General features: G+C 41.2%; 1 protein-coding gene and 1 pseudogene across 2 annotated transcripts in view; one reads left to right on the forward strand and one right to left on the reverse strand.

Annotated features, from left to right (window-relative positions):
- Positions 1 to 14,580, forward strand: part of WFS1 (wolframin ER transmembrane glycoprotein) — a 60,889-nt gene that overhangs the window by 36,818 nt on the left and 9,491 nt on the right. For both annotated transcript variants that reach the window (XM_043971950.1, XM_043971949.1), the window contains exons 3-6: positions 4,644 to 4,726; positions 9,149 to 9,293; positions 9,658 to 9,828; positions 11,023 to 11,103. In XM_043971950.1, the coding sequence (XP_043827885.1) occupies positions 4,644 to 4,726; positions 9,149 to 9,293; positions 9,658 to 9,828; positions 11,023 to 11,103 (480 nt within the window). The remainder of the gene's footprint in view (positions 1 to 4,643; positions 4,727 to 9,148; positions 9,294 to 9,657; positions 9,829 to 11,022; positions 11,104 to 14,580) is intronic.
- Positions 4,826 to 5,100, reverse strand: LOC122730883 (annotated as a pseudogene).

Genomic DNA, 14,580 nt, shown 5'->3' on the forward strand with positions numbered 1-14,580 from the left:
GGCTGGAATGGGGAGATACTTGAGGCAAGGAGACCAACAAGTGGGGTATTGCAGTGCACCAGGTGTGAGGTAATGAGGGCCTGCACCAAAGTGCTGTCAGTGTCAGACGAGGGAAGCAGATGTGAGTGATGTTCCAAAGGTAGACTGGAAAGATCTAGGCTTAGATATGGGGAAGTGAGAGTGACGAGTACAGGATGATACCTGGATTTTGAGCCTGAGTCACTGGGAAGATAGTGGCACCCTTTTGGTACAGTAATAAGTAATAGGGGTATTAGGAAGACGGCAGGATTCAGAAGGCAAGATGAACGAGTTCGATCTTAGATGTGTTAAATTTAAGGTATTTACAGGACATCAAGTTTGAGAGATCCAGTAAGCAGTTAGAGATGCTTGCATCTTGACTAGAGGTCAAGAGAGAGGCGGTTGTGGTGGTGGTTGTTTCAGTCATTTCTGACTCTTCATGACCCCAATTGGGGTTTTCTTGGCAAAGATACTGGCATGGTTTGTCATTTTCTTCTTCAGCTCATTTTACAGGTGGGGAAACTGAGGCAAACAAGGTTAAGTGACTTGCCCAGGATCACACACCTACTAAGTATCTAAGGCTAGATTTACTCAGGAAGATGAGTTTTCCTGACTCCAAGTCTGAACTCTATATACTGCGGCTTCTTAGCTGCCCAAGAAAACGATTAGGGCTAGATAAGTAGATTTGAGAGTTATCTGCATGGGCATGATAATGGAATCCACTTGATATCATCAAATGAAATCTAGAGGGAGAAGAGAAATAGGTACAGAGTCTTGGGGAGCAACTAGGGTTAGCAGGTGTGACTTGGATAAAGATCTAACATAGGAGATTGAGAAGGAACAGGCAGGCAGACAGGAGGATTACAAAGAATTTTGAACTACATATACAGTTGGTCTTTGGAATTACAAACGTAAGGAATTGATAATGCAAGAGATGGCTTGCTTGTTTTGTCTCTAACCCTAATAGGATGGGAGGGCATACCGACAAGGGAGGAACCCGAGGACCAGAAGGATTAGAACCCTGGGTTGTATGGCTAGCCAGGGAGTAGCAGAGCTGCAGCTAGACACCAAATCTTGTGCTCTCTCTCTTTCCTACTGATGAAATTTGGAAGGAGTGAATGTATACCATGTATATTTGTTAGAAATATAAAATTATATGCTTTAGCTGGAAGCCTTTGGCATGAATCCCGCCTCCCTTTAAGAAATCTAAATGTATTGACAGCAGCAATAACGTTAATGGGGGAAACAGCACCAAAAATATGTCTTATTGTATCCCTGCCATCTGCATTGGGCTTTGAATAAAAACAGAGCAGGGGAGAGTACCACCAGATTAGACTTGGGAGGACGTTCCAAAGGCGAGACCCCTTCACAAGAGACACCTTTTGTCTTTCTGTATCCCTCTGTTGTCATGGATTGTACATCAAAAAAGGGACACACTGGTCCATCCTGGCATTGATTCTGTTTAAAGGAGGAAGCTGTTCTACAAAATGATTCTCTGGAATTTCATTTAAAAAGTGATTCACAGAAACATCATTTTCTACTGAGTTCAATACGTGTTTTCTGGGTGTCTGTACTGTTGTGCGGCTTTATGCTACCCTGTGTGCCAGATTTCATTAAGGATATTGACAAGCTAGAAGGCAGCCAGGATGTTAAAGTGACTGAACCTCGTCCTAAGAGATTGGTTGAAGGAACTGGGAATATTTAATTTAGAGATGACTTAAAGGGCCCTTGTGTTCAGCTATCTAGATTGTTGTTTTTGTTGTTTGTCCTTCCTTCTTGAAGAGGACCAATGACATGAATTGGATTTAAGTGAAGCAGGGCTGTGCAAACTCATTAGCCCCATTCTCTCCTTCAGAGTTATTCAGAGTCCAGGGACAAGACATAGGTCAGGATAGCTGGTGATGGTGCAGGATGCAGTGGAAGACCTTGGCCTTTTTAAGCTAAGGTCTTTCCCATGTCTCAGTTTGTCTGAGGCAACACCCATTCAGAAGTTAAAGGCTAGGTAAGAATTGAGGCAAAAGATGGTCTACTTTGCCTTCACAAAAGAATCTGTCAGGGAGGGGTAGATCCTCAGTCTTCAAGCAAAGGCTGGATATCCACTGGTTGGGGACTGTTATAGAGGGGAATTTACATCTTGGGTAGAGTTTAGACTAGAGGCTTTTTTAACTTCAGAAATGTGTGAGTCTATAGAAATTATGAAAAGGTGGCCAGCCATTTGGATGTATCTATCTGACAATATCGTTTCCTCCTTCCCCAGCTCTGAGAACTTTCCGTCTTGAGAAAAGGAAGAGATGAAGTTTAAAAAAACATTTAACTTATCCTTTCCCAACCACCTCCTGCCCCCATCCATGACAGCTGGCCTCAGTAGAGATCGGGGTTAGGATTTTTCCTGACCAAAAGCCAACATATTGGCAAATGCCTTGACTTTGCCTGGGCAGCCATTATTATTAACCCTTGACTCTGTCATCCTCCCAAGCATGTCCCACACTGTCCTAGCCTCAGCTTGGTTTGTCCAGTTGCGTCATTGGCACTTAGATTTTTCCTTGGTCCCTTCTGGATAGTGCCCCAACCCTGTAAGACATTCCTACTCTCAAGTCAGTGAATGCCCTGCCTCTGGCTGAGTTTCTAAGTGATCCTTTCCAGCCTTTCTGATGTAACATTTTAAAATAAAAACTGTGTAATTGGTTGTACTCTTCTAGTAACCTGATTTCTTTTTTCCCTCCTGTATAATAACTGACCATCTTTGAGTTGAGGGTCAGAAGACCTGGGTCTAATCCTAGCCTAGATGCACTTCATAGCTGTGTGACCATGAGCTCAAAGTTTTGCCTCTCTGGGGGCCTCAGTTTCCTCATTTTTAAAATGAGAGGGACCGGCCTAGAGGGTCTCCGAGGGCTCTTGCAGCTCTAAATCTGTGACCCCAAGATATCAGAGCTTGGACTATACCGTCTGCAAGTCATATAGTTTCTCCACTATGAAAAGAGGAAATCGGACCTAATAATCTTTAAGATCCCTTCCTGTCTTCCTGCTCTGTTACTCTGTATTTCCCAATTCTTGTTTTAGTTGTAAGGCATTAAACACAGACTGGTGTTTTCCCCAACTTTTCCTTTAGCGGAGAAGCTGGAATTGATCTCAGCTATTAGTTTGGCATTTGTGTATTTGCCGAAATATTTTGACTTGTCAGATTGAAGCCAGAGTCATTTAAAATTTGTTGTGGATTGTTGGCTTTAAAAAACAAACAAACAAACGACTGTATTGGGGGCAGTCTTGGAAATGCCATGCTATAAATAATTAACTGGTACAAATTAATCATGAACTAGAACCATTGTTTCAGCCAACAAATCTTTCTAAAGAATCATTTAATGCCTTTTTAAAATGACAAGAGCATGAAATCCTATCTGTGGCCAATTATATCTTACTTGACAATGTGTAAAGTACTATATAGCTTCTTTGATTCTCACAGGAGCCTTTTGAGATAGGAACTCTAGGTACTTCCCCCCCTTTTAAAAAGGGGGAAAAAGGAAGAAACTGAGACCTGGATAGAGCCTAAGAGACTGCCACTGAGTACATAGCTTGAAAGTAGTATTTGAACCCAGGTTTCTCCTGACTCCAGGTCCAGGACTCTATTATACCACATTGGGTTCATCATCATGATTTAAGTGAAAGGGGTACAAAATGGAATTCTCGTCTTATCTCTGGCAGTCTTGTAAAAATCACTTTTCATCTCTGGGCCTCAGTTTCCTCGAGTGTAAAATGAAAGTTTTCAACTATATTCCCTTAGTAAAATGTCACAATAACTCGCATTTAGGATTCTATTCATTCCCCTGGCAGGCTTGCTCCCACTGAAGAGATATCCTGGTCAAGTGTGAAGTTTGAATTTCCAAATCCATATGTACAGAAGCCCATTTACAAAGCAAGTGCTGAGAAGGGGGGGAAATAATTGTGTGTGTATGTATATGTACACATATATACTTTAGAAACAAATATGTACATATATGTGGGTGTGTATTTTATATATAATTATATTGTCTGTGTACTATTATGTAAACACAATGTAATTATACACACACACACACACACTATATATATATATATATATATATATATATATATATGGTGTATGTATATTTACACATAACCGTATAAATCAGGTGGCCCTCTGTACTGTGTTGCTTTGTGAGATGGTTGCTTGCCACACTTCTTGCAGTAAGTCAGACAATTTCACAAGAATTGATACAATGAAAACCAGGAAGTCAACTTGTTTTCTCCCCCGCCCTCCCCCCAGTTCACTTGTTTCCATTGTATCTGTTCTTGCAACATCCCACCTGATTTCACAAAGAAAAAGCAGAGGGGTTTTTATCCCACTGGGAAGATGCTTTGAGCAGCCCTCACGTTGTAGCCTGTAGTTTGGATATTTGCTCATGCCTTTATAAGCCTCCCAGGAGCAAGAATGTATCCATTTTATCTTTAAAGCATCCACCCACAGTCCCCAGCAGGGAAAGTCATAATTTTTACCAGGTAAACAGGACATTGTGTGGTAAATGTTAGTTGAATGAATCAATGAATGGAAACTAGCTTTACTTTTAAAGTTCTGACCTGTGCTTTGTATCTGGATTTTCCTTTTAAAGAAACCATGAAAGAAGAGGTAGAAATATCCTTCGAAGACCTTCTGGAAAAGGCCAAGGCAGGAGATCCCAAGGCACAGACAGAGGTATCTACATTCGTTGTTTTTTGTAGTGTTTTGTTTATAGCTTCAACATTTTGTTTTTATTATGAAAACAAAACAAAACAAACAAAAAAAGAATGAAACTTAGAACAGGGCCACTTGGTCCTTTCCCTTCTCTTCTCATAGTTCAAAATGCTTAGCCCGATGAATGACCACCAGCATCCTCTTAGACTTGCAGTTAGGCTCAATGCATTCAATTCAATTGGTTCAGTCTTCCCTGAGGTCTTGGCCTTTTTTTTTGAGAAAATCAGCTTTGTTGGATCCCCATAACCACGAGCTTCTGATGAGTGTTGGCCCTCTTTTTGCTGTGTTACTTTGTGAAATCAATGCTTGCCACACATCTTGCAGTAAGTCCGATGATTTTACAGACCTTTGCTCTATCACCTGTAGTGAGAACAGCACAAAGAGAACTTATCCGTTTGTTAACATTCCCGTTGCTTCCATTTTATAAGTCTAATTTTCTATGGGAGAAAATACTGTAATTCTGCAGCAGTGGTAACAGATAAAAACAGATCATCGATGTTGCCACTTTGATGAAAGGCCAAGGGACTGACCATGCTCAAAGATGAATGAGAACTTGGAGTTCTTGAAAGGAAGGCATTAAAGGGTGGGTGTGAGCTAAAGGTGGTTAAGATGCTATTGTCCCGATAGAATAAGACCAGGCGTTGGTGACGTCTGAATTTGGCCAGGAAAAACACCACCTCTGTAATATAGTTGAAGCTAAATTACTATCGTAAATTTCTTTAGAATTAGGTAAATTAGGGCAGCTCTTTGGCACAGTGGATAAAACACCAGCCTTGGATTCAGGAGGACCTGAGTTCAAATCCAGCCTGAGATACTTGACACTAGCTGTGTGACCCCGGGCAAGTCACTTAACCTTCATTGTCCCAGCCCCCCCAAAAAAAGAAGAATTAGGTAAATTACACTGTTCCTACTCTAACTTAGACACTACCAGAGGATTCCAAGCTGTACTGAGCTTACTTAATTATGAGTCATGAATCAGGTGATTGCCTACCAACCGTTGGGGCTGTTCCTTCAATATCATTCATCCCTTCACCAAACATGTATTAAGTACCTACTATATGCAGAACACTGGACACAGAACTGGAGAATACACACAGACTTCAAGTAACTTATGTCTTTGTAAATTGTATTATGATGTTAGTTGACTTCTGTTAGAGCAGTATTGAATTTGGAGTACCTACCATGTTCTTTTTCAGTGTTCCCTGAACTTTGCAGAGATTTCAAGAGGGTCATAATAAAAGATCCTTGAATTTGAAAGTTAAATGACCTGGGTTCAAGTTCTCGCAGCAGAATAAAGTGGAAAGAGTACTTAGTCTGGGGTCAGGACTTGGGTTCAAATCCCACCTCTGATTCATGTTACCTGTATGACCTTGGACAGGTCATTTTAATCCCCTTAGCCTCAATTTCCTCATCTACAAAATGAGGAGGGGGTGAATGATATGGCCTCTGAAGTCCTTTCCAGCTCATCTGTGATCTTGGAAGAAGCTGTGTTCCCTCTCTAGGTCTTAATTTTCTCATCCATGACATTAGGGAACTGGATAGTCTAGATAGCTTGGTGGGACCACTTCCAGCCTATAGGCTCTGGCATGTTGCTATTTTAGGGATTCCTTTTATGATTTCCAGTGGCTTTCTTTGCCAGTAACACAAAGAAGTATTTTCCAAATCTGTTTTTTTCTTCTCTTGTTTTGTTTTGTTTTGTTTTTGTGGGAGGTAAGGGTAGAATACTGCAGCACTTGCTTCAAGGGTTTGTCTTTGTTTTGTTTTATCAGTGAAATAGCTTTATTGTCCTTTTAATAGCTCCTTTTGGCTATTTTCATTTCTGCTGAAATATACTTTAACAATAAGCAGTTTCAATGTATATACTTTCTATTTTATGTATGTGGCCCGTTTTTAACTCTAGGCCAGAGATGGTTCATGGCCCCCACGATGGGCCACAACAGCCCTTTCTGAGTAGCAAAGTACAACCCTACCATTGTCATGGATTTGCTAGTGGAGAAAAAGGACATGGTACTAATGGGAAAACAAACTTGATTGAATTTAAGAGAAGGAATGGGGTGTTGAGAATTCTTTATGGAATTAAACAGTTTCTGCTTATATTAATTCTTCTCCATTTTCCAGGTAACCAAAAGGCAATCAAGTTTTGTTTTTTAAAATTTGTATAATGAGGATTCATAGACCTAGCTTCAAATTTTAACTTACTACTACTTGCTCTTATGGCTCTGGATAAGAAAAATCCCTTGCCTGAGCCTTAGCTATAAAATAAGGAGATAAGATCAAGAAGCTGATCTTCAGCTCTAAGTCCCATAGTTTGAAGAAGCTTCAAGACAAGTTAGTGCCACTTAAAACAGTTGGTGCCCTTTACTATACCTTCCCTTCAAAGGTGACACAAACTTATTTAAAGTCTGGCACCTGGATAAGAAGTGGCCTAGTGCTGGGAGGCAGTGGTGAAGAAGGCTGCAAACCCTTCATGAAGAGCTCTACTGAGCTCCTTAGAAGCCCCAGGAACACATTTTGAGTAGGCTAACAAGCTGGACTCTCTGAGAGCAGATGGCAAGATTTATCATTAAAAAAAAAAAAGTGAACCTGATTGTAAAACAGCATAAGTCCTTAGGGTATGGCTCCCACACGCTGGCTCTCTGTCATTTTCACAGGGCACAAGCAGATGTGGCATAAGGGAGAATATGAGGTAGTGACTTAGGGTGGGCTGATAAGAAGACAAGCAACAATGTGTGGGCCCGGACTCACTTCGAGCCTCAGAAGAGGGAATTAAAGAGCCAAAGTTCCCATTTATTATAAAATATTTGATTCATCAAGGAAAGGATGTGGAATTTTATCATTCTTCTCTAGTCCTAAGGTTGAGACACAAATCATATGGGGATTTTACCTGGTCGTGTATAGTTCTATTATAATATCAGGTCATATTTCTGTAATAGCATGGCATAGTAGATAAAGATCTGGCCTTATCAGCAGGACTGCCTCTGACACGTGATGACTGTTCCACCTTTGGAAAATCATTTAACCTCTCTGGTCCTTGGTAGCCTGATCTGTAAAATGAGAGCCTTACACCAAATTATTCCCAAGGTTCCTTCCAGCTTGAATTCTGTGATCCTTCGATGACTGATGCTCTGATTCTGTGTCTAGATGTTTTGCATTTGGATTGTCTTATTTTTAGCATTGTCTTAATTTTGAAACTATAAGTTTCCTTAGATGTATGAAATTCTCCGAGGTTTTTTTTTTCCTTCCATGCCATGATTTTTATGTCTGGCACCCCAAATGTTTTCAGAAGAGCACACTTCCATTTTCATAATGCCAGTCAGTCATTGAGGAAAATGGGATTCAGTATCAGAAATTTCCTTTGTAGTTTGTGTAAAGAAGCATCTGTTTTATAAAATTAGATATGTTTGTCCTTAATGTACATTTTATGGTGCTAAACATTCTAGAAATTTTCAATTTAGGAATTAACCATGTTCTAAAGAAATAAGTGGCTCTCCTGCAAGCTGTGTGACTTTGTTTTTCTCTTTTTTCCTGTATTTTTCTGTTGTTTCACTGTCATTTCAATCATGTTGAATTCCTTGTGATCCCATTTGGGATTTTCTTGGCAAAGATACTGGAGTGATTTGCCATTTCCTCCAGCTCATTTTTTAGATGGGGAGACTGAGGCAAACAGGATTAAGTGACTTGCCCAAAGTCACATAACTAGTTTTTTTTGTCTATTCGTTTTTTTGGTGAGGTAATTGGGGTTAAGTGACTTGCCTAGGGTCACACAGCTAGTAAGTGTTAAGTGTCTGAGGCCGGATTTGAACTCAGGTACTCCTGACTCCAGGGCCAGTGCTCTACCCACTGCACCATCTAGCTGCCCCCACATATCTAGTTTTTGAGGAAAGATTTGAACTTAGAAAGACAAGTTTTCCTGACTTCAGGTCTGGCAGTCTATCTACTGTACCTCCCTAAAGTGAAGAGATTTGACTATATGGTCTCCGAAGTTCTTATCACTCTAAGATTCTCTTCTACCTTTTCCTGACTCTGACTTTGAGGTTCCAGGAAATGTACAAACTGAACTTCCTGAATTTTCAACCAATATTGAGATAGACATTTGGACATTTCAAGAAGAAAGCATGGGAGAATGACCAGGGACATTCATTAGGTAGAAGGAATCCAGGGGGGTTAAAGGAGATTGAGTGGGGCATAGAGACAGGAAAGAAGGGAGAGGAGATAAGAATATGTGGAATAGGAATGGGGAGAGGGATTTGGCAGACAGTTGATCATCAGAGAGGGTAAGATGGTGGGCCAAAAAGATCGTGGAAAATGATGAGCTTGGTGTATAAGCCAACTGAGGATTCTGTTAATTCAGGGGCTGTCCACCATCTTCTGTTGGGTTCCTAGGTGGGGAAACACTACCTTAAATTAGCCGATGATGCAGATGAAGAGCTCAATAACTGCAGTGCTGTTGACTGGCTAATTCTTGCCGCAAAGCAAGGCCGGCGAGAGGCTGTCAAGCTGCTGCGTCGGTGCCTAGCAGACAGAAGAGGTGAGTGTCAGGGCACTTTATTGGGAAAGCATCTTGTAGATCTGGACAAAGTTTTTTTGTTTAATATTGAGAAGAAACATCAACCAGGTGCCCATGAAATATCTTCCCTGGTGTTTTCTGATAGTTATTGAAAAGAAGTAAAAATATGGATGATCTCTTAATAGTGTTCATCTGGTTGGGGGAAGGAGGGGGAATTATTGGAATGGGGGGAAGAAAAGGAACTTAACTTTGCACAGAGGCATGAATCTCCTTGGCCAAGGACTTTGAAACTAAATTGATGGAGTAATAAATTATCAGCTCTTGTGTAATGACTTCCAGCAATGTGGGATAATGGTGGTTAATGTTCTTCATTGTCTTTTTTTAGGCATCACTTCGGAAAATGAGCAGGAAGTGAAAAAATTGTCCTCAGAGACCGATTTAGAGAGGGCTGTGCGAAAAGCTGCCTTAGTCATGTATTGGAAACTCAACCCAAAGAAGAAAAAACAGGTGGCAGTTTCAGAGCTTCTAGAAAATGTTGGCCAAGTCAATGAACAAGGTAATTGGGCATTGGGAATGATTTCCTAAGGAGGACCAGAGTAGTGGCAAAAGTACTGGGTTTCATGTCAGAAGGACCTGGGTTCTAGTCCCAGCTTTGGGTGAGTGAGTTCACTTTTTGGCAGCCATTTTTCTCTTATGTAAAATAGAGATGATAGTACTACCTACTTTATCGGATGGTTCTGAGAATCAAATAGGATGACATGTGGGAAAGTGCTTTATAACATTATCTGCTGTACATAGAATGTCAAGGCTGGGGAGGATCTCAGAACAAAAAAATGTCATATTATAGAGTGGGGGAGACCTCCCTCTATCCAGGGAGGACCTCAGAACGTAGGATTCAAAGATAAGAGTCCTTTAGATCCTAGGATAGTCCTTAGTACTGGAATTTTCGAGATGAGAGAGACCTTAGATCATAGAATTCAGAGCCTGAAAGGCCCTTAGAACATAGAATTTCAGAGCTGGGAGAAAACCTCAAAGCATAGATTTGAGTTGGTTGGACTATAGAACTTAGAATATCAGTGCTGGCTGGGAGGGATCCTAGAGTTCTTTTAAGCCTAGGTATACCTGATAGATGAATCCTTTCTGCAACAGACTGCATAGAATACATGTGCAGTGTTCTCCAGTGAAAGTTTAAACAAGAAGTTTTTTTGGTTTTGTTTTTGCAGGGCAGTGAAGGTTAAGTGACTTGCCCAGGGTCACACAGTTAGTAAGCGTCAAGTGTCTGAGGCCGGATTTGAACTCAGGTCCTCCTGAATCCAGGGCCGGTGCTTTATCCACTGCGCCACCTAGCTACCCCCTAAATACGGAGTATTAATCTGATATGCTATTATTAATAATCTCATCACATTACATTTGTCTAATACTGTATAGCTACAGAGCACCTTCCCTCCTATCATCTCATTTGGCCCTCACTTTGAAGTAGGTAGGATTATCCTCGTGTTCAGAGGAGAATGCCAAAGCTTTCCCCACAAGGAATCAAAATCAAAGTGGGTAGTCAGGGAAGTCTTCATGGAGGAGGTGAGGAGTTTAGCTGGGCCTTGAACAATGGGAATTTTTATGGTAAGTGGAGGTGGGGAATCTGAGGCAAGTTCCTGGTATTTTTGTTTCTTGGAACTGCTTGTCGACCTTATCTCTCAGATGTTTGTTCACTGGATGACTGACTTTGATTTTTGATAAACTCGTTGTCATACAGATGGTGCAAAGCAGCCTGGCCCCATTCCAAAATCGATCCAGAAACAGAGAAGAATGCTGGAGCGTTTAGTCAGCAGTGAATGTAAGCAAACTTCTTATTTGCTCTCTCGCTTTTAATTTAAGCACCTTTTATTCTGCACAACCCGCCCGCCGCCCCCCCCCCCCCCCCCCCCCCCCCCCCCCCGCCACCCAACTTCTCCTGGCTGTGGTCAGATTCACCAGGGGCCTGGTCCCCTCACTGCACTGTTATCTCCTTTTCTGTAAGGAAGGCCTTGCCATTTCTTCTGTTCTAATTATTTCCAGAGATGAATGAAGGATTTTGTATTTTTTGTACTTTTTTTTTTTTGTATTTGTATTTTGTCTGTTTGGAATGATCCATCTTGGTTGTATTATCTGGGTCCTTTGAGAAGAGCTAAATGCAAAGACCCCTTCCAGCTCTGACATTCCATGTTCCAAGCTCTTTTCCAGTTCATATGTAACTCTTCTAACTCTGACTGAAGCCGATGAATGATTTTCACATTATGTCCCCCTTTAAAGAGAGTTATTCAAAGAATACAAAGCCCTTTGGAAATATAAACACCTTCAAGTCCTTTTAAAAGAAAAATTGTGTCATGAGTGAGAGCCTTGTCTAGTAAAAAGGTCACAATCTCAGGTTACTATGGATTTTTCATAAAAATAATAACTGATGGGCAGCTAGCTGGCGCAGTGGATAGAGCACCGGCACTGGATTCAGGAGGACCTGAGTTCAAATCCGACCTCAGACACTTGACACTTACTAGCTGTGTGACCCTGGGCAAGTCACTTAACCCCAATTGCCTCACTAAAAAGATAATAATAATAATAATAACTGATCATACTTCTCTAGCAGCTAGAGTTAGTACTTTTTCTCCTAACAACCTACTGAGGTAAATAAACAGTTATTCCCATGTTATAGAAAAAGAAATTAAGGGCCAGAGAGATGAGCTTAACCACCCAGGGACACATAGCTAGTAAATGTTAGAAGCAGAATTCCACCCCAACTATCCTGACTGCGAGTACGGTTTTGAGAAGTGAGGCTGATGACTTTGTACATCTCTGCCTCACTCAAGTCTAGTTCATGAGCAAATCAAGATATCACTCTTGTGATGTCATTGGTCATCTTCGAGAAGAAAGACCAACAATAAATGGAAAGGAACCCCTGGCACCATGTAATCCAGCCAACACCTGATCAAGTCATACTCTCTATAGCATAGCTGAAAAACCCTAACTCCTTGAAAACCTCCATTGAGAGGAAGCCATTGACTCTCAAATCAGCTCATATTCCCCTGCTGATGAACTCAGCTCAGGACGTTTTTCTCTCAAGTTTTACCCATCCATCCTGATTTCTACACAGTGTTCCTTATTCTTCTCTCTAGGGAAAAACAGGGTAAGTGAAAGCTCTCTTTCATGTAACAGTCCCTCAAAAATTTGGAGGTGGCATGTCCATCCTAAGATTCTTCCTGACCAGTTGTTTCTTGGTTATTTGACCCAGATCCTCATACTGCGTGGTATCACCAGTGCTTCCATCTTCCTACGTAATGTTCAGTCTGAGGACCTGGCCAAATAACCAAGGATGTAATTGGTCAGGGTTGGGGGAGGGGAAAGGGTGCAGCTTGTCTTCCTAGAACTGAGCATAATAAGGGGCAGCTAGGTGGCACAATGGATAGAGCAATGGCCCTGGAGTCAGGAGGACCTGAGTTCAAATCTGGCCTCAGAAGCTTGACACTAGCTGTGTGACCCTGGGCAAGTCACTTAACCCCAATTGCCTCACCAAAAAAAAAAAAAAAGAACTGAGCAGGTTGGTCTAAGCAGGCCAGAAGAGAGGTCTCCTTTTATTCCAAATCCTGTGCTTCTCTTGATACAGTTTAAGCAAACATTAGATTTTCTGTCCTCTGTGGACATGAAATACTAAACTTGGAGTCAGGATCCTTGGGTTGGAGTTCTGTTTCTAACATTTACTCGCTGTCTGCCCCTGGGTGCATTGCCTCATCTCTGTGGCCTTTAATTTTCTCTTTCTATAAAATGGGAATAACTGTACTACCCACCTCACCAGGTTGTTATGAGGAAAGTTCTTCTAACTCTTAAAGCACTAGAGAAGTAAGATCAGGCATTATTTTTGTGAAAAAAATCCATAGTCGTCTTCTTTCATTATCTCTGTAAATCAGAAGTACGAGACTTGCTGGAAAGAGAGGTATGGTTCACAAGAGATCATTGGCACAGTGCCTGGTATACAGGAAGCACTTAATAAATACTTGTCCACTTGACTTAGACATGAAAGTTCTTTGTCACTACGAGCACCATGAGGAGCCTTGCTCCTTTGGCATCTCTTAAATGCCCGTGTAAATAATTACAAGGTCACCTGCCTATCTTTTTCCTACCTCCGCTCTTCTGAAGTGGTACCAAGGAAGTGAGATACATGAAATAATGACAACAGTTTGAATTTTACAAGGCACCTCAATATTTACAAACAACTTTCCTGAGACATCATAGTGTAATACCAATGAGGAAGAGGAGGAGGATTGATGATAGCATGTATAGAGCACTTAAAGGTTTGAGGAGTACTTTACAAGTATTATCTTATTTGATCCTTACAACAACCCTGTCATTATTCCTATTTTACAGATGAGGAAACTGAGTCTGGCAGAAGTTTGCCCAAAGTCACATAGCAAGTGTCTGAGACTGACTTTGAACTCAGGTCTTCCCAACTCCTGGTCTGTTGCTCCATCTCCTGACTCATACAGTGTCGGACTCAGAGTCTGGAAGACCCAGGGTTCAAATCATGCCTCTGAGACTTGCTAGCCATGTTATCTTAAGCAAGATGTGTAATTGCTCTATGCTTCAGTTTCTTCATTTAAAAGATGAGGGGAGAAGATAGCCAGGTGGCACAGTGGATAAAGCACTGGCCTTGGATTCAGAAGGACCTGAGTTCAAATCCAGCCTCAGACGCTTGACACTAGCTGTGTGACCCTGAGCAAGTCACTTAACCCTCATTACCCCGCAAAAAAAAAACCAAACAAACAAAAAAAAAAAACACAAACCTTTGGGCAGCTAGGTGGCGCAGTGGATAGAGCACCGGCCCTGGAGTCAGGAGTACCTGAGTTCAAATCCGGCCTCAGACACTTGACACTTATTAGCTGTGTGACACTGGGCAAGTCACTTAACCCCAATTGCCTCACTAAAATAAATTTTAAAATAAAATTAAAGATGAGGGGATTGGACTAACTGACCTTGAAGGCCTCTTCCAACTCTGAATCTATAATCAGTCCTGTGATGTGATCTTAACAACATCCCTGTGAAGCGTACAATGGTGTGATACCATTATGCCCCTCTTACACATTCAAAAAACACTAGAAAGGGAGACACATTGATTTTAATTCAGCAAAAAAATGCTAAAGTTTATACTCATGATTAATTAGTCTGATTAATGTGGTTATTAACTAGTATGATTCATTTATTCTGATTAATTCATATTAGTAGTGATTAATTAAATTCATGTATACTAATACTCTGCTACTTTATTCTTTCCAGAGGGCAAGTTTAG

Source organism: Dromiciops gliroides, chromosome 6 (genome assembly GCF_019393635.1).
Source record: "Dromiciops gliroides isolate mDroGli1 chromosome 6, mDroGli1.pri, whole genome shotgun sequence".
Lineage (NCBI taxonomy): Eukaryota > Metazoa > Chordata > Mammalia > Microbiotheria > Microbiotheriidae > Dromiciops > Dromiciops gliroides.